Source organism: Talpa occidentalis, unplaced genomic scaffold (assembly GCF_014898055.3).
Source record: "Talpa occidentalis isolate TD23 unplaced genomic scaffold, MPIMG_talOcc4v2.1 talOcc4.8, whole genome shotgun sequence".
In the NCBI taxonomy this organism is placed as follows: domain Eukaryota; kingdom Metazoa; phylum Chordata; class Mammalia; order Eulipotyphla; family Talpidae; genus Talpa; species Talpa occidentalis.
Window position 1 is genome coordinate 7,258,699 of NW_023605194.1, and position 22,751 is coordinate 7,281,449.

The window sequence follows — 22,751 nt, forward strand, 5'->3', positions numbered from 1 at the left end:
GCCTCTCCGAGAGCCCCTTGGGGCTGCCGGCTGGGGGGCGGCGCGGGATCCCTCCCTGCGAGCGCGCGTCCCGGGGGCGGGGCGGGGCCGGCTTTGGGGGCCGCGGGGCGGCACCGCGGGGCCCCACTTGGGGCGGGCAGGGCGCCCCGAGCGCGCCACGCGGCGGGGCGGGGAGGGGGCGCGGGGCGGGGGCCGGGCGCGCGGGGCGGCGCCGAGCCGGCTCCTCCCCCGCCGGCCTCCTCCGCGCCCCGCCGGGCTCCGCAGCCGCCCGGGCTCCGCTCCTTCCTCCGGGCCGCGCGATGTTCAACCGCGCCGTGAGCCGCCTGAGCAGGAAGCGGCCGCCGTCAGGTAAGGCGCGCGCGGGGCCGGCTGGGGGTCCGGGCGCCCCGCAGGCCCGAGGAGCCGCCCGGCGGGCGCTGCCCCCCCCCCATCTCCCTCCCGCCGGCTCGGGCGCGGCCGGGCGCTGCCGCCCCGACGGGGCCCCGCGCCCCTCTCGGCCGCGCGCCCCGCTCCTGCGGTCCCTGCGCGCGGGGGCGCGGAGCCCCGAGGGGCGCCCGGGAGAGGAAGTTTGCCCGAAAGAGGGAACAGCAGCAGTTTTCTTTTGAGTGGTGGTGTGGGCGGAAAAGGAGATCCAAAACGCCTCCGAACTTCGGAGAGAGTAGGGGCCCGAGATTCTGAAAGCAGAAGGTCCCGCGAGCTCCCCCCTTCTGGAAGCTTCTGCCGCCGCCGCGGGCGTGGGTGCCAGGCGCGACCCGGGCGCTCTGCTGGGGAGCCCGGCCGGGGCTGACCGGCACCTTCGGTTCGGCCCCACGGAGCCCAAATGTGGGGCCACGACGAGGGGAGACCCCGGGATGGGCACGGGCGCATCGGTGGCCAGCGCCGGGACGCGCGGACATCACCCCGGCTTGGGCCGGACCGCCACTCTGGACCAGCCCGAGCCACGGTTCGGGACAGCTTGACAGACCCACGGGGAAGATGACACCGTGCCCCTGACCCGGGCACCGCGCCCTTTGTCGGTCACGCCAAGGCCAAGCCCTCGCGCTCTCCATGTGGGGCTGCGCTCGCCCGTCCCGGGAGGCCGCTCCCCTGGGGGACGGACCCGCCAAGGGGCACTTTACAAAGGAGGGAACTGCAGCCAGAGGCACTTAGGTGACTTGCTCAATCAAGTCACACTGAAGTAGGTGATGGAGAATCTTTGCAACCCAGGTTTGCTTGGCTCGGGAGTGCAGGGGCTTCCCGGCCTCCTGCCTCCTCAAGATCCACTTCTGCGTAGCAGGGAGAGTCAGCAAGTAGGGCTCCCTCTCCCCCATCTGCATGTAATGCTGCATTTTATGAGGGCACTGGTGAGGAAAATGCACTGGAACCAGACTGGCTGGTGGGAAGCCCACCGTACTCCCTGTTCTGGGTGGGGTACAGGCTGCAAAGTGGGAGTAACAGTAGCCCCCCCCCCCTTGAGCTCTTCATTGGAGCTGGTTTCCCATCCATAAAATTATGCTAATCGTCACGTTTAATACTCAGGGCAATCCTAATAAAGTAAGGTTTCAGTCCTAGTAAAGTGGATCTTCACAGAGTTATTGTCACGGGCTGATATTAGTGTCATGTGACACTGTGGTCATGTAAACCTCTCAGTGCTTAGCCTGTGAGTCAGAGAATTGCCTTGGGGTGTTAGTTTAGTTGTTCCCTATTGTGGGGGATCCTGGGCTTGTGCAGCAGTGGTCAGAGCCTTGATTCTGGAGTTAAACTGGTTCCCACTCAGACTTTAATATTGCCTTGGGCAAGTTGCTAAATTATCAGGATACTTGGGAGGTGGCCGCTGAACCATAGGTAGGTTGAAATGAGCTACCACTGCACCCCAGAAATCAGCAAGTGTTAAAAATCAAGCTCCACCCTGCCACCCAAGCTGGTTTACCAGCACACCTCTGTGTCCATTTTCCCATCTGTAAATTGGGGTTCAAAGAGTTATGGGACTGAATTCCTGGGAACACAGTGGAGTTCCTAGCGCAGCGCCTGACACATAATAAGCGGGTGATAGTGATGAGCTGTTAGCTTTCCCCTCTTCCTGTAATAGAGTCGCTGCAGAGTTAGTCATCACTTTGGATCATTTTGGGGTTGAAGTCTTCCAAATAGCACCACTGAATGGTGGGACTTCCATGGTCTGGATGTGCTGCTGTTTTTGGGCAGGTGGCATCCCAGAAAGATTGGGGCCATTTAGGGGACACCAGTGGAAAGCACCTCTTTCAAGGCAGCAGATTTTAGCCTCGTGAAAGGGGTCGAGGTTGCTGATAGATGGGGGAGTAGCTGGACAGCATGGGCTGTTTGTGGGTGCCTGGCCTGCAAGAGCCTGATTTCCTTAGGATTTTTAGGTTTAAAGTTTGCCTTCCTGATGGGGGTCAAATGAGCCTCTGCCAGTTCGCTGTCACCACCCAGCAGTGGAGCAGAAGGAGCCAAGTGGGAGGGGGTGTGGACCTGAGGCAGCGCCCCTGGCAAGCTGGCCAGATGATCCTCGGACCCCTGTACTGAATTTGGGTGGGTTTTTTGTTGTAATTTTCAATTATTTTTCTTGAAGAGGATCTCCAAATTGTATAAACTCTAGGCCCCCCAAAGTGGATCCACTGCTACTGGACCCCTGATTTGGACCTGGCTGCAGGCCCCCCTCCTCAGCGCCTTCTACTGTAGACCTTTCTGCATTATGGCACTGTCTCACTGCAGCGTCTTCAAACTGAGGGGTTGGGGTTCCTAACCTCTAACTCTAGGGTTTAAAATGGGATTCCCTTAGTCTCCTTTCTGAGGTGTCTCCAGTGTGTGCAGGAATTGCTGGATGGGGCTGGGCAGGGTCTTCATAAAATGCTGCTGTACAGACCACACCCCAGATCCATTGACTCAGCCTTGGGGACTGAAAGTGGGGACAAAAGGGGCTGCATTTTCAGCAAGCCCACTCGTTGAGTCTTTGTTGTTGTTGTTTTTTTAAAGATTTATTTATTGATGCATACAAGAACTGGGATACAGGCCAGAGGTGTGGTGGTGGTGGTGGTGGTGGTGGTGAGAGGATTCACCAGAGACAAAGTGGGGAACAGAACAGGCAGACTGACTGAAATACACTGCTGAGGGGAGCAGCAGGCAAGACAGGAGAGGTCTGCTGCGCCATGTGGGTACCTCCCTGGCTGGCCGGGGATCGAACTCGTGCTGCAGAGGTTGCAGATTGCTTCATAGAGCTGTGCTCAACCCCTTGTGCCACCAGGGAGGCCCCCACTAGTTGATTCTTATGCTCTGAAGTGTGAGGACCCCTGGAGGCTTCTATCCTCTGCCTCACTCCATCCCCCACCCCCAGTTTGCACTGTTGAGAGTAACTGGGGTGCTGCTCACCTGAAAAGAGAAGCCAAAGCCGCAGCCTTCCACCCCACCATACAGAGGGTGACCTGCTAGGGGAATCCCCATCCTGGCCACAGAACCCCCCCCCCCAGGCCTGTTACCCGTTATCCCATTAAACCTTGGGACCAGTTTCAGATTTATTGCTGGGCTTAGGTTTTTTATTTAAAGCTGACAGTCTGCCTATCCATTGAATGTCATTGTTTTAACCACCCCTTCTCCCCTGGCCTGTGGGTGCAGTGAGGCGGAGCTGGGCCAGAGAGGTCGGGTCTCTGGTGTCGGCCCAGATCTGGGTCGCCCACCCCGAGCAGCCGACAGGCGGTGGGTGTGAGGTGCCGCAGGGGCTTCATTTGCCTTCACCAACTTTCTGTTTGGACTCATCTCTCTTTCCCTTACTGTTAGACATTTTGGGAACTGTGGCAGGTGCCTGATTGGGCCATGTCCTCGGGCTTCCTGGGTGAAGGGAGTCACTTCCCTCCCAGGGGTGAGTAATCCCTTTGGCCCCTGGTGCGGGCCTCAGTGAACTTGCTGTTTAAATTGTACTAAATTTACTCTCACCAGTTTCTTCTGCTTCCCCCTGATAGCTCCCCACTGCAGAAGCCTGGGGGTGGCAGTGAGGGCTGCAGAGTGGGGGGACAGGCAACAGCAGCGGCTCCTGCTTGATAAGAGCTGTCGGGAGGCTTCCCCTCAAGTGAAACAGTCCCCTGCAGGCTTCTGGGGGACACATTTCCCTTCCAAGCAAGTTCCCTTCTCCCAAGGGCCTTGCCGAGTACCTGTCGGTCAGCTTTGCTGTCCCCTTGGTGGGGTGCTCAGGGACCCCTGATCTGGCCTGCCTTTGCTCCCAGTCCTACTCCCCCACTGCTCCACCGATGCAGTCTTGGGGGCCCGAGCTGGGCGGGAGAGGAGGCTGGTATTCCCACCTCTGTGCCTCTTCGCTCCCTCTTTGCAGCCTCTGTCCTCCCCGCCTGTAAGGCCGCCTGTCCATTTCCTCTCTCCCTGGCCGCCGAGGGGCAGCGACTGGCCTGGAGCCCCCCACTTCACGGGAGCAAGGCACAGAACCCAAGTGAGAGCTGCCTGCAGCTGGGGGCTCCGTGCCCCTGCGGCCCTGGCCATCCCGTTCACTTATTTAGAGAATGAATATGGAGCCACTCTGGCTCCCCCCTCCCCACCCGCTGCCCCCCCTTTTCCCTCTCCTCCGCTCTCCAGTCAGGATGTTGAAGAAGCAGCACCACCCCACTCTCCTTATCATTCCTCCAGGGAAAGGCTGTTTTAATTCCCTGAATCGGAAGGAGCTCATCATCTCCAGGGAGGCATTGTCCCAAAACACATCATCTAGGAGGTGCCGTTTTGGGGGAGAGGCCTGGACGTGGGGGTGAGAGGTACACAGAGGTGAGAGGTACACCTTTCCATGGGCTCCCTTTGTAATTCTAGACTTTTCTACCATGTAAAAAATTCAGTTCACCTGCCCAAGAAAGTCCCAGGATTTTTTCTTTCTCGTGTCCTTGCTCCACCAGCACAGCCCACTCCATCAACACTTCCTCATCCTGATCTCGGTTCTCCACGGGCCACAGACGACCGTCTGCCAGCCGGGGGCACGGTGGGCAGAGGGCCATCTGGGAAGTCCTGCTCTCGTCTCCTCAATTAATGTCAAGTTCCGTGAGAAAGCGGCCCTCTTTCTGCTTTTTCAGTCTGTTGCTGCCCGTCCCCCTCCAGGCTTTGCAGCCACCACCTCAGGTGGAATCCCAGCTCCTGGCCTACTCTTTGCTCCCGCCTTCCGAGCAAGTGATTTCACCTCTCAGTGCCTCCGTTTCCTCATCTGTAAAGCGGACCAGTGGGGCTGAGCTCCAGGGTTGTCATGAAGCCGAGATGGGAGGCAGCGCATGCGCCCGCGGTGCCAGCTCTTCTCGTGGCTGTGCCCTCTGTCCCCACCCTGTCCGCATGGCGTCCCTCGGAGACATGGTGGGGGGTCCCCAAGCTGTACAAGTGTCTTGTTTCCCCAGTGCAGTCTGAATTTTATGTTTCAGCTGTACTGGAGAGGATTAAGTGTGCAATGGCGTGGTGTCTAAACATGTGCACACACCTCAGTTAAATGAGATGCAGCAACACGAGGTGAGCATGTGTTGATGGGAAGCAGCTCCAGTAGACTGGCTGGGTGTAGGGTGGCCACAAACCTTCAATTTACAAAAAAAAGTGCAAGGTTTGCACACTGCAATACAGCAAGATGCGTGTGCATGGAGACGGTGGCGGGCCCCGGGAAGACCCAGCTCCTACTCCAGCAGCGCCGTGGGGCTGGCTGAGCCCCGACAGGAGAGTCGCTTGTTTGCCTCGAGAGAGGGGTCAGGGAGTGGGGGCGCGTTGATGTGTGGCTGCCGGTCCCCATGGAAGTGTGGCGACTCCCGGTCTTCATTTTCACCCCCAGGCCAGGGTTCCTGAGTAATCTTCTTTGGGGGGGCGCCTGTGCCGAGAAATTGAGGATTCTAGGGAGGTCACAAGTAACAGCTCGGTGTTCTTATTTCCTTCCTTCTGATAGAAACTGGAAACCAGTGGCCATCTGTTGCTTAGTCCACTCAAAAGAGGATGTTGAGGCTTGTTTTTCCTTCGGACACAAGAGTGCTTGGGAGCCCCGCAGCCCCCAGCCTGTCTTGAGCTGAGTGTCTCTGAGATGGCAGCGAATTCAGGGGCTGCGTGGAACTCCCCAAGTGGATCCCACAGCGCGGAACGTAAGGAGTGGCCCCTGCAGCTTCGGGAGATATCCTCGGCTTCCCCCGGCTCGGGGTGAGGGGATGGGTAGGGGTTGGGGGAGTGTCCTATGCAGACACCCTGGTACAGGGGACCCCAGAAGCCCCTGTGAGTGAGCACCTGGCTTGCTTGGAGGCCTCAGACCTCGTGTGAAAATATAGTGATCAAGTTTCTGAGCCAAGCCAACCCTCTGTGGCTTGTTGGTCTTTGATGTTTGCTATTATTGTGATTACTTATTATGATGATTCTTTTAAAGCATTTTCATTTTTATTGCTGTTTTCTGCTGATTGCAGTTCATGCCAGTCTCTCCACAAGGGGACAGCTTGCCCAGAGGGTGGTGACCTCAGAAAGCCCATGAATTCTTTTTTTTTTTTTTAAGGAGGCATGTATTTTTATTTATTTATGATTTATTTATTTGCTTGTTTGTTTGTTTGTTTATACAAGCACTGGGCACAGTCAGAAGCGCGGGAGGGTGAGAGAATTCACCAGAGCCAGAGCAGGGAGCAGAGCAGGCAGAAGGACCGAAGTACACTGCTGAGGGGAGCAGCGGGCGGCAGGAGAGGTCTGCGCGCCATGCGGGACCCTCCTCCGGTGGCCGGGGAGCAGCTGGGGATCGAACTGGCGCCGTAGAGGCCGCAGGCAGCTTTGCAACCCAGCGCTCAACCGCTGTGCCACCGGGGAGGCCCCCATGAACTCTTAAGTCATGTTTCTCGAGAGGGTTTCCATGATCCCAGTGTCTCCTGAGCCTTGCCTAGATCATCCGTTGTAACAAACTGACTCTGCTGCTAACTTGGGATGACTTTTTAAAAAATGTACTATGCTCGATGTGGCGCAGGTGACAGGAGGTTTTAGATAAATTTTGTGGTGTATGTGTTTTCCTTGAGTATTCTAAAGCAGTCAGCCTGGTGTGTGTGAGTGTGTATGTGAGTGTGTGCGTGAGCATGTGCGTGCGTGTGTGTATGTGTGTGTGAGAAACCACTTTAGAATTTAGGGGTAACATTTCTGCCTTTTCTGGGGCTTGAATGTTTACCTGTTCCCCTCTAAAATGCTATGAATTTGGGGGTACTTAGTGTATAAGTACTTTGAGGGTATAAGTTGGTTCTGGTGTTGAGGAGGCTGGACTCAAAATATTACCAAAATTTATTATTATTTTTTAATTGATTAATTAAAAATATTATTTTTGTGTAGAAGAACTTAGGTGTAGGCCAGAGGTGCAGGAGGTGAGAGGATTCACCAGAGAGAGTGGGGAGCAGAATAGGCAGATCCCCAGAAATCCACTGCTGAGGGGAGCCGCGGGCGAGACAGGGGAGGTCAGCTCTCTGGCTGGGTAGCCAACTCAGGTCTTAGCGGTGATAGTGCTGAGAGCCCCTTGATCACCAGGGAGGTGCCAAAATATATTATTATTATTATTAAGGGGGGTAGGTGGAGAGGGTTGGAGGGGCCTCCCTTCTTCCCCCTAAGCCCCTTGTCCCTGTAGCTATTTGTTAAAAAATACAATAATAGGGCCTCCCCGGTGGCGCAGCGGTTGAGCGCTGGGTTGCGAAGCTGCCCGCGGCCTCTGCAGCGCTGGTTCGATCCCCACCTGCTCCCCGGCCACCGGAGGAGGGTCCCGCATGGCGCGCAGACCTCTCCTGCCGCCCGCTGCTCCCCTCAGCAGTGTACTTCGGTCCTTCTGCCTGCTCTGCTCCCCGCTCTGGCTCTGGTGAATTCTCTCACCCTCCTGCGCTTCTGACTGTACCCAGTGCTTGTATAAATAAATAAATATATCTTAAAAAAAAAAAAACAAAACAGTAATAAATGGATTAAAAAGATTTCCAAAATGAAAAATATATATCATTAAAATTTTTTCCTTATTTAACCCCCCAATTTAATGATTTGCTGATTGTTCATACAACCGTATGCTTTAGGAATTACAATCAAATACTGCGTGACGGGGGAAGTGGCCTCGCTGGAGGCTGCACAGGCCCCAGGGAGGAACAGCAGCCACCAAGCTGTAGGCATTCAGTTCTGATGAGTGTTGCAGATGCCTTTTGAGTATGGATTTCCGAGGAATTGATGTCTGGAGAAGGTCTCTGATAGATATGACATCATAGCCTCTATAAATAATACATTACACTGTGCTGAAGCAACCAGACTCCGCCATCTGCACCGGGAGGCTGCCCCCATCTTTGAAATAATGGCTTTTCCTGAAGTCAGAGCGGCCTGAATGAAAGTGTGAGGTGTGTGTGCGTTCCTTGCAGCCTGGCTGACCCTGGCCGGCATGCGAGGCTTTGGTCTGCCTGGAATTGGACTCCTACCTTGTGTTCTCAGTCTTTTCCCTTGGCGAGATGGTTGTCGTTCTCAAGGCCTTGCGTTGTGGCCTTTGTAAGTATGAAGATGGGCAGCTATCAAAAATAAAGGTGGTTGTGCTGCCTCATAGTCAAGACCCTGAGCTCTGGAGCGGGGCTGCCAGGACATGGGTCCCTGTTTGCTCCCTGACAGGGTCCCTGTAGGTTACTGTGCCTCAGTTTCCTCATCTGTGAAGGGGGCATGATATTACCCACACCAGAGACTTTTGTGAGAACTAAATGATTTAACTCAAGTAAAAGCTAGAATAGAACCCAGCACGCTGGAAACGCCAAGGATTAACTGATACTTTAGCTAATGACAGATCTATTGAAGATAAGTTTACTGAAAAATAAGTATTATGCCCGAAAAAATATGAAGATCTAAAGTTCTTTAAAGAGACCAGGAGGTCAAACATTTTTTTTTTTTATGGCAAAAATGTTTTACAGTTGAACTGAACACCAGCAAAGAAGTGAACAGAGCTGGACAGGATGGAAACAAACAAATATCATCCCCAACACTCCCTTGCTCACTTGAGCGATCTTGAAGCTCCTAGAAAAATATGTTTAAACTTTTTTAAAAAAACTGTGCATTGTGGACTTACTTTTTTTCTCATGCAATCCATCGAAAATGGACACATCAGTGAAAAAGGATATAAAAGCATTGGATTGTTTTGCTCCAAGTACTTATGTTCAGAAGTAAACCTGCTTGCTATGGAGAAAGGCTATTCCTTTCTCCAATACATTATTGGATTGATTGTGACATTTAAAGTCAGCTGAGATGATTTGGGAAGCCCTTACTTAGATGCATCAGAAAATAGTGGATGTTTCCTGAGTGATGAAAATGCCTCCAGTTCCAGGGTAATCTCTAGGCCAAAGCCAAATGGAGTGGACCTCTGCTCTGTCTCATTGCAAGCTTGGGATAATGACCTGGAAAAGAGAGATACCATTAAGAAGGGAGTTTGTAAACGCTGCTCCTGCCGGATCTGTCTGTCTATATTGATGCCAATTATGAAGGATTAAGAAAAAAATGCATGCATGGCCAAAAGTCTTCATCAAAATGGAGAGACAATTAGGAGGTCTTGGGCAAACCCATTCACTGAGAAAAGTGAAAGACCTGCTAGAGCTTGGGGAGAGGATTTTTAAGTTGGGACTGTTGGGGCAGAAGGTGGGCCAAAAGGCAGGAAGGAATTTCTGTGTATCCAGGGCACCAAATCCAGAAAACCATTTAACTGTGACTTTGGAGAGGAGCTGGGTCTTGCTGTGCTTTTTGAGCCAGCCCTGGAAATTCAGTGCCCTTCTGGAAAGGCATTTCATTATCTCGTCAGCCAAAAAGGTATTTCATTACTTTTTCTGGAAAGGAAGTAGTAGCCGAGGAAAGAAGGACCCATTAGATTTCAGGGTTTCCAAGGCACCCTGGGGTTCGTGGGGGTGTCCTGATAGAGCCAGTCGCCCTCGCTGTAGGTTGAAACACTCTATCCATCCAGTAGTCCCTTAGCTGGCTAGATCACCTTGGATTTTTACTTTCCAGTCTATAAAATAAGGGGGGCCTCCCTGGTACACAAGGGGTTAAGACACAACCTATGAAGCTGTCCACAGTCTCTGCAGCACAAGTTCGATCCCCAGCCGCCCAGGGAGCTACCCACACGGCGCAGCAGACCTCTCCTGACATGCCCGCTGCTCCCCTCAGCAGTGTATTTCAGTCAATCTGCCTGTTCTGTTTCCTACTCTGTCTCTGGTGAATCCTGTCACCCCCCCCCCCACACACACACCTCTGGCCTGTACCCCAGCTCTTGTATGAATAAATAAATAAATCTTTTTTTAAAAATCTGCAAACTGATTAGAGGAGTATAGTTCTAGGAGGGAGGTAGCCATGGTCTAAGGTGGGCCCAGCTAGCTTATCTCTCAGTTTACTAGAAGCTCTGCATAGCCAGTGCACTCTTTGGGCTAAATGGGAATCCACCCCGTATATTGATTTGCAAGACAGTGTGGCGGTGAAACCCCAAATGTGGTTTGGCTTATTACTGAGAAGAATGTCAAGAGTTTTGGAATCCTTTCAGACCAAGGTTGAAAACTTATGGCCGCATCCCTCTTCTGTGGCAGGAGAAATTTGCAGCTGCCTAAGACTGTTCCTGGAACAGTGAACTTGGGTCTCTTTATTTATTTACTTAAGTGAAGTTCTGCCGGGGAAATGGAGTCGACTGTCAAACTATATTCGCTGGGTAAAGAACAGAAGAGTAAATTAGTGAAATGCTTGACAGAATGAGCCCTGTTGCCGAAATTTCTTATAATAATGATCTTTTAATTTGATTTATACTTGGTTGGGAAGAAACCCAGTGTTCAGAAGCTTGCCATTCCAGCATTTGCAAAGAGGGCAGAGGATTAATTTAATATCCATGAACTAAAGATGCACTTTAGAGACGCATCAGGTCCATTTGTGATGTGTTCGAGCGAGTTTGCATCTCGATTAAAGGAATGGACTTGGCGCAGATACTTCCTTATGTGCTCAAGGACCAGTGCCCAGAGAAACGGGCCTCCTCTGGGTTTCTGCTTTCTTAGCCCACGTCAGCCAGTAAATATCTGAAATCCAGGTAGTTTTCCCAGATGCTGGAGATGGAGTCTCAGCTGCCTCAGAAATGGGCATGACCCCTGGGAGACCATGAGAGGTTCTAGCCGCTGAGTTACTCTCAAGTCCATTGCATTCTGACATAACTTTCCTCCAAAAAAAGCTTTTTTGCAGCAATTAATATTTGTAAGACATTTTTATTTATTCTTTTAAGGTGACTTGCTTTTAAGGTGACTTTCTTAATGAAGTTTATTTCTCTCCTAGCATAAAACTTTTCTTCAAAGCACACTTTTCTTCATAGCATTGGCTGTAAAAATAGTTTACTTCATAGATCATTATTTTAAGGAAGGGGAGAGAGGAACTATGATTTGTTGAGAATCCACTGAGCTTCCTCTTTTTAGTCTTCCCAGAACCCTAAAATAGGGGGCTTATCTTTATTTTATACCCAAGAATTTTGCCCATGGTCGCTCAGTTGGCCATGCTGGGTTTTGTATCGGGGCCCTTCCAAAGTGACACCCCTGGTTTTCCCTAGACCCCAGGAAGGGGAAGAATTCTGCAGAGTGAAGCTTGCTCATTGTCACTTCCTCTTTCAGCAAGTAGCCAGAGTGTGTTGTGGGTGTCCCCTGTGCCCCTTCCTCTCCTGGAGAGGCTCCTCAGGCCGACAGCCTTAGTGTTTTGAGTAAGAGAGTGCAGCTGATGTCCAGAGAGAGTCATTCACTTATTCAGTCTACACACGGAAACAGTGCCGCCATGTTGGAAGCTGGATAGGAGGGAAATCTATTAACCACCCTGTCTTTATTTAAGGTGAAATATTTTCTCATTATGGAATATATTGGCAATGATTTTGACTTTTCAAAATATTATATGAACATGTTATTTCTCTTGATGCCCAAGTTTTGGGGATGCTCCTGCAATTTTGGGCCTGGGGTAGGGGGCCTCACTTTCCTCACCCAGGTGCCCGTTTCTTGGTGCGTCAGGCAATGCACTGCTTGCTGGAGAGACAAGATAAAGGCGTAGGGAGTTCTCAGGCTAGTGAGTCAGTCATAGCTCCTTCGAGCGAAGTAATGCTGACACGGTGCACTGAGTGATGGGGAGGGGTCGTTGTTAAGTCACGGTCCCGGCCAGTGGGCTGAGACTTGAGCGTTGGCCAGTGGACACGTGGGTGGGAGGGCTGTGGGGGTGTTGGGAGATGACAAGAAAACTGAGCCTCAAGTATTTTCACCTGTGACATGGAGGAGGAAATGGTGGCGCCTGTCTTGTCAGGTGGGCAGGACCAGGGCAAGTTCTCTGTGTCAAGTGCCAAGACGCGACCCTGGCACGTAACCTCAATACATTAACCCCACGGTGATGGCACTGGGGAGGGGCAGTGACGGTGACCCTCACATGTGGGTGTTTCTAAGTGATGGTCTCAACCTGGCTCTGCAGATATCCATGACAGCGATGGGAGCTCCAGCAGCAGCCACCAGAACCCCAAGAGCACAGCCAAGTGGGCGGCCTCGCTGGAGAATCTGCTTGAAGACCCGGAAGGCGTGAAAAGATTCAGGGTTTGCCTTTTTCCTTGTTGTTTGGGATTGATGCAACATGCAAAGAAGTTTAGAAGTGTGTGTGTGTGTGTGTGTGTGTGTGTGTGTGTATAGAGGTGGGTGGGTGGGGGGAGCAGACCCATCTTAATCACTACCCAAGTGTGAGAGTGAGACCCTCTTCCCTGGGATGGAAACGCTTTCCGGGCACAGGATTGGCTTTGAGGGGCACGCACAGACATTCTGGGTTTAATAGCGTCGGAGCAGAGGAGGTGAGGGCGCTGGGAAGAGGTGTCTGCTCTTTGGCAGGATCTCAGAAGAGCCCCTGGCTCTGCACACCTGTGAGGGGGTGGTCTGGGTCTGCCCCGCCACAGAGCAAGAGGCTGGACCACAGTTTGCCAAGAGAACTTGGCAAAGTGGAGGGAAGTGGAGGGCTGATGGCTGGGGAAGTGTCGAGCTGCCCAGAAATAACCTTTGGGCCAGCAGAAACCCCTGTGTCTGTTAGCAGGACCACCTGTGAATTGCACGAATGCCCCATGTCTGCCTGGGCCCCAGATCTTGCATCTGGGCCAGTCTGGGGTGAGCCCTGATGCTGCTGGTCACTGTTTCCATCCCCGGAGGGGGTGGCAGACAGGGCTACCAACATCCCTGGCCTCCGGGCCACTGGGACTGCTGTCTAGATTTGTAGGGAGGACACTCGTCTGCACACAGCAGAACAGCTAGCTGTCCCCATGACCCCTCAACATCCGCAGAAAGAAAACACACCTCCAACTTAAAGTCGTTTTCATCACAGCATTTTTAGACATGTGTAATATGTTTTCTTTTTTTTTTGTTTAAAGAAAAATGGATCTGATTTTAGAGGAATGTACTTTGTTTAAACACTGTCTGGAAGGAACTAATAAATCATCCACTTTAATTTACTTTTTGGTAATTTATTGTCAGCTTAGATTTGTGAGTAGATTCTTGCTTTGTTTTTACTTTTTCTTACAATGTCAAAGCCATTGCGTTCAGATGCATGTGAAGTCCTAGCATTCACCTTGAGCCTCTCCCTGTCGTTCAGGGCTGGGTCTCTGTTGATGGCAACTTGCTTCTTTGGTAAATTTTGCCAAAACTGTCCTTGAAGGGAAATGTGTGATTTGTTTTATGTTTCTGAGGGCGAATACTGACCTTTTCCCTTTTCTTTATCCATAGGAATTTTTAAAAAAGGAATTCAGTGAAGAAAATGTTTTATTTTGGCTAGCATGTGAAGATTTTAAGAAAACGCAGGATAAGAAGCAGGTATTCCACTCTGCAATTGCTTTCTTGATAATTGTTGACTTTCCAATAGACTTTGAAATTGCTTAAGATCAGATCCACAGTAGACCTGGGGGAGAGACTTGAACTTCCTTTAGATATCTTGTATTGATCAAACAGTGCTAATTTTGTAGTGTTTTAATCCATTTTTAAATGGAGTTGTTTAAATGGACAGATATTTAAAAAAAAATAATGGTGCATGTCATTTAAAATTCCTCATTACATGTGATTTTTTTCCTCATGAATAAGTTACGAGGGTGCTTCTCCCAGAGTTCGACTGCTGACATTATGTCTGGGTGGAGTAAAGTGACAAGCAGTTTGCGTGGGGATAAAAGCACAACATGCATCAGATGGTTTGTCAGTTATTCAGTGTATCTTTACAAGTCCCAACGTTGGCAGCACCCCACACAGGAATCTGATTGTTCCCTGGTAGTTGTGTACCCTTTGCAAGAGGTATCCTTTAATTCCCCATGACAGCTGGATTTTCTGCCACTGAAGATTGGGTATAAAAGGAGGTGGATGAGAATATGAGGAAGGAGGCCTGTGGATTGGGGGTGCTAATAAGGTCCATGCCTGGGTTATTTCCAAGAGGTTATGAGCTAAGTGCTTAGTAAGTAGTGTTCACGAGTGAGACTTTGGGGTGAGGCTATAAGGAGTGGTGGGGGCTGTGGCTTGCCCTGCCGCCTCGAGATGTAGGGAGTTATTTAGCTGACTTTGGCTGTGAATGTTTTGGAGTGAGCTGCTGCCTGGGCTTTCCCTGCTCTCGGTTCTGCCTCCAACAGCTCACTGATGGGCGTCTTCTTGGTGTTTGCTTGCCTAGCCTGGCCCCTAGAGTCCCCAGGGACCTTTCATCCAAAGACATCATCTCCCATCTTTAGCCCAATACCACCTTCTATTCCAGAGACTCTGACATTGGGGTTTTTATGTAAAACCATCTGATTTTATAAGTGTTGAAGCTGATTTTTAAAAATGTAAAACCTTGCTTGCCAAGCAAAACATATCCATGGGCAGATGTGGCGTGTGGGCTGCCAGTTTTTGAGTGTCTCTGGAGCTGGAATCCACAGCGTCGGCAGCCGATATGTTTGCTGACAACAGCTTGGAAAACGTACATCTTTGGTTTATTCATTGGCTCTTGTGCACTGAGACATGCTTCCCCCAAGATGAAGCAGCATGGCCTTCCTCTCTGTAGGGACAGGGGTGGGTTCTAAGATTGGCTCCCTTTTGCTTAAAGACCCCAGGTTGGCTTAGATAGCCACCCTGGCCATGACCCTTGGCTTAGACAGCCATCCTGGCCATGACCTTTGGCATTTACTTCCTTCCAGCTTCTCCTCCCTGGGTGATTTTGCCCAAGCCTCCCGGGTGGTGAACGGAGTCCAGTGAGAAGTGAGCGAGCAGGTGACTGGGCCTGCTTTAGAAAGCTACAATATGGGCTCACTGTTCTACTCTGTCCAGCACCCAGAACAGGCCTCCTGAGAGCCATCCCTGAGTGCTGTTCAGCCCATTCATCTAGCCTCACAGCCAGGTCCTCGCTCAGGGTCCAGTAGACGAACAGATGTCCAGTCCTCTCTCTTTGCGTGTAGGGGTCAAAGGGCCAGACGAGGACCAGCCCACCCCTGCGAAGGCAGGAGGTTGAGTCCACCTCCCCACTCCCTGTTGCTGAGCTGAGACTTGAACCAGCTTTCTGCTGCCTCCTGGTCCTGCTCCCCCACACAGCACTGGTGTGTCTTACAGTTCAGTTTGTGCAGGGCCTGCCTGCTCAGGGCCAGGCCTCCTGGGCGAGACAGACAAGACAGATGCACTTCCTTTAGGACTGCATCAGAGGGGAAGCCAGCTGTTACACAGGACTTTGCAAGTGTGCCTGCCACAGAAATGGGAAGTGTGGCCGTGGGAGCTCAGGCTGTTGGGAAGACCCCAGGGGAAGTGGCCTTTAAGCTGTCACCTGAAGTGGAGGTGGGGGTGCGAAGGCGTTTCTAGAAGGGGAACCACAGGTGGGGAGAAAGGCCAGAGTGAATTGCTGAAGGAAGACCCGATGGTGGAGGCTCATCGTGCTTGACGGCAGGCCGGCTCTGATGCGCACAAGCTGGGAGGCAGGTGGGGTGAAACCTGGAGAACCTGGGTACCGGGGTGAACCCTGGAAAGCCTTGGTGTGGATGGCACTGCTACATTCACAGAGAGGATCTGGAATCCCGCAGGCCCCTCTGTGGCCTGACCCCTAGTACCCAGCAACTGACTCCTTGAAGGTGTGTGTCCTTTGGCCTGAAGGCACCTGGTGGTGCCGTGAGTTGGATGCAGCCAGGACTGGGAAGGGGGCCCCTGTGGTGAGACCCTCAATGCCCACAGTCAGGGTTATCACACAGTCTCATGACTGTTCCTATCCTTCCAGACCAGACACAGGGGCTGTGGTTTGAGAGGAAGCAGCAGTCCGCCCACGGCTGCCGGGCTGGGTGCAGACAGCCAGGATTCAGACCCAGGCCTTCGCTCTAGCTGATCTGGCTGCAGGGGAAGTAAAACCAGGGAGTCACTAATTCACAAAAGCCCTGAGGGCGTCATCCTGGGGCTAAGTCGGCCAGAGTAGAGCTGTTCGCAGCACATCTGGCCCTGGAGGGGGTTTGCGCAGGCTTATCTCTATGGCGAACTAAGGCAGCTGTGGGATCCTTGACACCCCACTTTTTTTTTTTAAAGATTTTATTTATTTATTTATTTGTTTGTTTATAAAAGCACTGGGTACAGTCAGAAGCGCGGGAGGGTGAGAGAATTCACCAGAGCCAGAGCGGGGAGCAGAGCAGGCAGAAGGACCGAAGTACACTGCTGAGGGAGCAGCGGGCGGCAGGAGAGGTCTGCGCGCCATGCGGGACCCTCCTCCGGTGGCCGGGGAGCAGCCGGGGATTGAACCGGTGCTGCAGAGGCTGCGGGCAGCTTCGCAACCCAGCACCCAACCGCTGCGCCACTGGGGAGGCCCGACACCCCACTTTTGCTTCCAGTCTTTGGACTCCCACCCGTGCTGGCTTAGCTTCTCTCTCTTTTACTCCGACTCGCTGCCGGTTCTGTCCGCAGCACTCCCCGCGTCTCCGGTCTCTCGCAGTCTCTTCCTCTTCGGTGCTGTCATCCTCTCTGCCGTGCAGGCTCTGCGGGGTTTGAGGGCGTTGTCTGTCAGCCCCCCTGCACCCAAGTGCCTGGCACACAGTACTGGCAGCTCTCTCCAGCCAGGTCAGCACCCCCGGGGTCCTCCGTGGCCGGGCCCTGGCCTCCCCTCACCTGTGCTGCTGCCGAGACTTGAGAGCGGCCTCCGGGTCCTTCCTTGGGCCTCGTGTCCGCAGGAGCTGTAAGAGCGGACGTCCTCGCTGTCGCCCCTGGACTGTGCTTCACTGCCTGGAAGCCTCTTTGGTAGTGTCTGGACCCTGCATTTAAGGTGGGGGTGGTGCTGGGGCGTTAGGAAGTTGATGCCTCCCGCCCTCCCAGGTTGGGATTCCAGGGGTGGTTATACTTTCCAGGTGTTCATATCAGCAGTCAGCTTCAAAGACATTCTCCGCCTTTGCAATTTCTTTATGGCTTAAAATTTCTCTATGACATTGCCGCTGAGTTAGCATGTGGAACTTTCCTTCTCAAGCAGGGCAACATTTGTCTTATAAAACTTTAGAAAAAGCTCCAACAAAGTGCTCATCCTTTGGCTGAATTCATCCATCCACCCACCTACCTACTCATCAAAATATCCACTTACCCATCCATCCATCCATCCAGGGCCTGTTTGCTACGAGGCAAAGATTGAAATGGATCGGACAGCTTGTGCAGATGTATAAAAACCAAACCAGTAGTGGGGGCAGGGGAATGTGGGGTAATACAAGGTTCCTAATAATCATAATGCAGAGACAAACTTGAACCAGTATTTAAGTATGAAAGTACCTTACATTTTATAGCATTTAAGAACTAATAGAGTTACAGGGGGGGCAGGCAGGGGCCTATGGCATTTATTATTTTAAAATAATTTTTTAACACTGACATTTAATTCAAGATTAGGTCTGTGTGTGTGTGTGTGTGTTTAGAATGTTCGATATTCTTTTACTATTTTTTAATTTTTTTTTAAGTGAAGAAACACTGCTTTATAACGTTATGTAGGTTTTAGGCTCTGGACTTACATGTCAGCATCTGTTTATACTCCACTCTGCTCATCACCAAGACAGCCTTTGACATCCTAATTGAAAGACTTTCCTAAGAGGCTGAAACACCATCTTCTTTATTTAAAAAGGCGTTTAAATGTTTCCAAGCGACACATCCTCTTGTGATATTCACTCATAAGTGGGTGGAGTAAGAAAGGCCCATTCCCTCCAGCCTTCTGGTTCGGGCTGTGCGTCTCTGAACTTTGTCTTTGAATTTGCACTCGCCGGGGTCCAGGCCCGACAGGATTGGGGCTTAGCTGCTCACGTGCAGTCTGGGCCCGCCTGCACCTCTGTTCCTTCCCACCTCACCTCATCTCTTCTAGATGTTATCTACCCATTTCCTCTTACTACAACCGAGGTTTCACTTACTTACATCCCAGTCTACTGCGATTTCATTGTTAAAACTTGAGTGCTTACGGCTCACTGGCAAGCGACAGAGGATGCTGCAGTTACATTTTGTTCCTTGAACTGTGATCTGCTTTTCTTATTTCACACTGGCCGCAGCCCTTTGAAATGCTTCTCCAAGCACACGGTGCGTGGTCTCAGGCCTCCCAAGTCCACAGTCCTGGTTTCCTCGGGCACTGCCCTCTGACCACAGCGCCCACTCGGGCCTCCCAGGTCACCCTTGGCCACCAACACTGGGTCATTCCCTTTGCCCCCTCCTTCTTCCTGCATCCAGTGTCTCCTCCATCCTGAGTCCCCCTCTTACCGTGATGGAGCCCCCAGTAACTTCTGGAGAGAGGAGACACAGCAGGTAGGTGGTTAAAGATCTTGTTCAGTGGAAAACTCTTTCTCTTCCACCTCCCACCTCCCTAGCAGTCTGACGCGGCGTCGAGTTCTCGGTTGAAAGTCATTGAAAATTTTGAAGACATTGTCTTGTTGGCTTCCATTTTTGTTAGAAATCATTTGTTCGTAAGCTCTTCTGTTTTGTCCGCTTTTTCACTCTCTGTATAGTATAAGCCCATTTTTAGGTCACCAGGATTCTGGGCTTTGAAGAGGGGGGTCCACTCACTGTGCACACATTTTCTGGAGCTTTTACTCTGGAAATGCATAGTTCTGGAGAGTGTTCTGTTATCATCATCATTGCCATTCTTGTTGGAGTGACTCCTTTCATTTTCTCTGCCACTTCCCTGGTGATGGTCCCTCCTCCGCAAATTGAACCCTTAAATTTGATCTTTTTTCCCCTCCTAGTTTTTCATCATTTTGGCTTTTGCTTTCTTCTTTTCTTTTGGAGATTTCAACTTCGTCTTCAAATCCTTCCATTGGATTTTTCTGCCTTTGTTTTCTCTAGACTTGTCCCTCTTGTCTCTTCTGGTGGCCACAAGCCCGATGTGTGTAGGTATTCAGCATATCTCCAGTTGAGGCATTGGCTGGGGTCTTGTACACAGTTTCTCTTCAACCTTGATTTCGGCTCCACGTCTCCCGGCCTCCCTCATGTCGCTGTTCTGCAGCTTCCCGGAGTTCATTCTTTTTTTTTTTTTTTTTTTAAGATTTATTTATTTATGCATACAAGAGCTGGGGTACAGGCCAGAGATGTGGAGGGTGAGAGGATTCACCAGAGGCAGAGTGGGGAGCAGAACAGGCAGATCTACTGAAATACACTGCTGAGGGGAGCAGCAGGCGAGACAGGAGAGGTCTGCTGTGCCATGTGGGTTGCTCCCTGGCCGGGGATCGAACTCGTGCTGCAGAGGCTGTGGACAGCTTCCTAGGTTGCATCCTAATCTTAACCCCTTGCGCCACCAGGGAGGCCCCTGGAGTCCATTCTTTATGGTCTCTTTATGGAAGAAAATTCCAGCTTCCCAGGAAGAGTGAGGGAGACAATGCAGAGGAGATAACTGCTGGGCGAGGGTCTCAGCCGCTCCCGGTCACCCTTCTCCTCCCTTCTGGCTGGGTTACCTGATGTCCCCAGGTTTCTGCTCTTCTGGCTTTCTTGTCAGCACCCCCGCCCCCCAGCCTTGCAGGTGCTTGGCTTTGTTCTTCTTCTCTGTGGAGTCATCCGCTGTCCCTCCAACTGCTTTCCATTTCCTGAGCTAGTTCTCGGAAATATTTGCAAATCATTTACATGATATTTTCTTTGCTCTTTCTGCTCTAATTTCCTTATGTATCTTCTCCCATCACCCACCTCTGGCGGTGTGATGGGGAGGGAGGGGAACAGGTGGGTGGAGGCCCACTCATGAGGGAGGCGAGCGGGACACGGAGACAGGCAAGGTGTGGGGCTGAGGGAGGTGCAGGGGTCACAGTTCTCAGTTTCCTGGAGGAGACACCACTGCCCCGGAGGAGACCACTTCACTCTGTGCTGTTAAGCTTCAGGCATCTGTGGGATGTGTTAGCCCATATTTCTAGAAGTCAGTTAGCTAACATGGTCAGTAGCTTGTGGGAGAAATCTTGGGAGACCCTGTGGTTAGGAAAGCCCAGGGCAGAACTCTGGAGAAACCCCAGAATTTATGGAGGAGACAGAGGGACAGGAACCAGTGAAGGAGACAGATAGAGGCAGGATGTCAGAGAACGCCCAGTGGTGAGCAGGCCGGGCCTGGAGGGTGGTCTGCAGAAGGCCTGAGGGACTCAGCTACTTGGAGGACAGCAGTGAGCTGTGGGAGGCCGAGCCGGCAGGTAGGCAGCAGCCGGACTGAGTGGACCAAGGGTGGAAAGGAAGACAGGGCGCGTTTTCCCTTTGAGATGTTCCAATAAGGAATTGGGGCAGGGGGAGATCATTGGCTCTAGGGGACCTGGAGTTAAAGAGGTTTTTATTTTCCCAGTGGAAAAAGTTTCAGAATGCTTACTGGGCGACCGAGAGAAACCAGGCGTGCAGCAGCCCTCTTCTGAGTGCTGGACTGGGATGCCCTTGTGGTGGTTTTGAGTCGACTTCTGTTTCAGGGCTGATGTTAAGGAGAATTTGCTTTTCCTGACCAGCGTTTGCTGAGACCAGCGTTCCAGGGCTGACTCCCACCTGGGGGTCGTCACGGCTCAGGCCTTGCCAAGTCTGGGAGGAAGGCCGGAGGGGGGCAGATGCTTCACAGACTTTGCTCTGGTGCCTCATTACTGGTCCCTGTGGGTCCCTGTCAGCCCCCGTGGGCACACTTGCTTCCCTTCAGTGGAGACTGGGTGCTGGAGAGGGGAGGCTGTCCTTTTTTTTAATACACTGCTGAGGGGAGCAGCGGGTGAGACAGGAGAGGTCTGCTGCGCCATGTGGGTCAGCTCCCTGGCCGGGGATTGAACTCTTGCTGCAGTGGCTGCGGAAAGCCTCATAGTACTGAGACTTAACCCCTGCACCACCAGGGAGGCCCTGGGGAGGCTCTTCTTATAGGTCACAGACCTGGGTAGTTCCGCCACAGCTGGAGGTTCTGTTTCTATCCCGACAGGAGCTAGAACAAGGTTAACGAGGCTCTGGAAAATCTACCAGAATAACTCAAAGGACTCGGTTCTTCTTTTCGCTTGGTGTCCTCAGCATGGACACCGGGCCTTCCCGTGACCAGTTTGTGGTCACAGCCTCAGGGTTTCCCTTTTCAGTCACGCTTCCTACCCGGGTCCAGATAAGCGCTGCTGCCCAAGGCACCACCATGTGTGGTCAGCCGGGGGCGGGGGTGGGAGACCAGGAGGTCAGCCTGGGCCGGGTGCTGGGGGTGCAGGGCAGGGCTGAGATGCCCAGGCTTCTCCCCTACAGGCCCCTGAACCCGCCTCTCCTCCTGTCCCAGCCCCTCTCCAGCCTCAAATACTCATTACACCTCCTTTCAGAACCTCCCGCGAGAACCTGGATTCACCCATCAGTGTGTGTCGGGAGGAGGGGGAGAGAGTCCCAACGTGATTTGTGTGTAGAGTTTGCTCATCTGACTGGCTAAAATTCTACTTTTGTGAAGTTTTGTTAAAACAGGAAGTAGTTTTCCAAAAATCTTCCTTCCTGACAGTGGTGGAGGGAGGCTCATGGTTTCACGGAGCAGGTAGGCCCTTGAGAGAAAGTGGCTCCTGAGACCTGCCCCACCTGGGGTCTCATGGTGGCCTCCAGCCGCATCCCTTGGAACAGCCCTGTCCGTCCTGAGATGCTCCTTGTGCCCTTGAGTCAGGCGTCTGCTCATTCATTACTCACCCTCATAGCTGATCAGGAACAAACACCAGGCCTCGGGCCTTACCCCTACCCTGGGCTCCTGCATGGATGCCCGTCCAGACTTTCTTTCTGCACAGTGGTCAGGCCTCAGCCCCCTGGGGTCTTTTGTCAACTAGTTCCTGAAACCAAAATAAATGAAGGGCTGTATTACCCCCAAAGCAGCAGGAATCGCCTCTGGTGGTTTCCATAAAGCTAGTGGGTTCTCAGAGCCTGGGGCTTCCTAAGGCTCTGCAGCCTGCGCGGGCCTCGGGTGGGCTCAGGAGAGAAGGCAGTCTTCCAGGCTCCACAGAGCCCCTTCACCTGCTCCACAAATCATAGCTCCACAGCTGCATCTCAGAGGCGGTTATGCCCCATGGGGGAGGTGCTGCTTAGCCTGTAACGTTTAGAGAAGCTGCCTGTTCTGTGCTGCTGGAGGGGTGGGCACAGTCATTCTCTCCAAGAGAAAACAGCCCTCTGGACGGTGAAGGACCAGGCTCCCTCAGCCGCCCCAGCCCTGAGGCCTGCCTTCTTGAGGCCAAGCATTTACTGGGAGAGCGTCCCTGCTCCAGCCAGGCCTGGTTTTTCCAAGCGCAGGTGCCGGCACCTTTCCCCAAGGTCTGAGGAGCCTTTCAGGGCAGGTGCTTGCCTGGTGCTGGCAGTTCCCAGCGGGGCTGCACTTGCGAATGTTCTCTCTCTTACTTATGCTTCTGT

The 22,751-nt window shown here is 52.4% G+C and overlaps 1 protein-coding gene across 2 annotated transcripts in view; it reads left to right on the forward strand.

Annotated features, from left to right (window-relative positions):
- Positions 1-235: 235 nt before the first annotated feature.
- Positions 236-22,751, forward strand: part of RGS10 (regulator of G protein signaling 10) — a 35,758-nt gene continuing 13,242 nt past the window's right edge. Inside the window, exons 1-4 of one of the 2 annotated variants that reach the window (XM_037496362.2) lie at positions 333-348; positions 5,897-6,086; positions 12,421-12,539; positions 13,707-13,793. In XM_037496362.2, the coding sequence (XP_037352259.1) occupies positions 6,029-6,086; positions 12,421-12,539; positions 13,707-13,793 (264 nt within the window). In that variant the 5' untranslated portion in view covers positions 333-348; positions 5,897-6,028. Of the gene's footprint in view, positions 349-5,896; positions 6,087-12,420; positions 12,540-13,706; positions 13,794-22,751 lie in introns of both variants that reach the window. The other variant, XM_037496363.2, reaches the window with a different exon arrangement.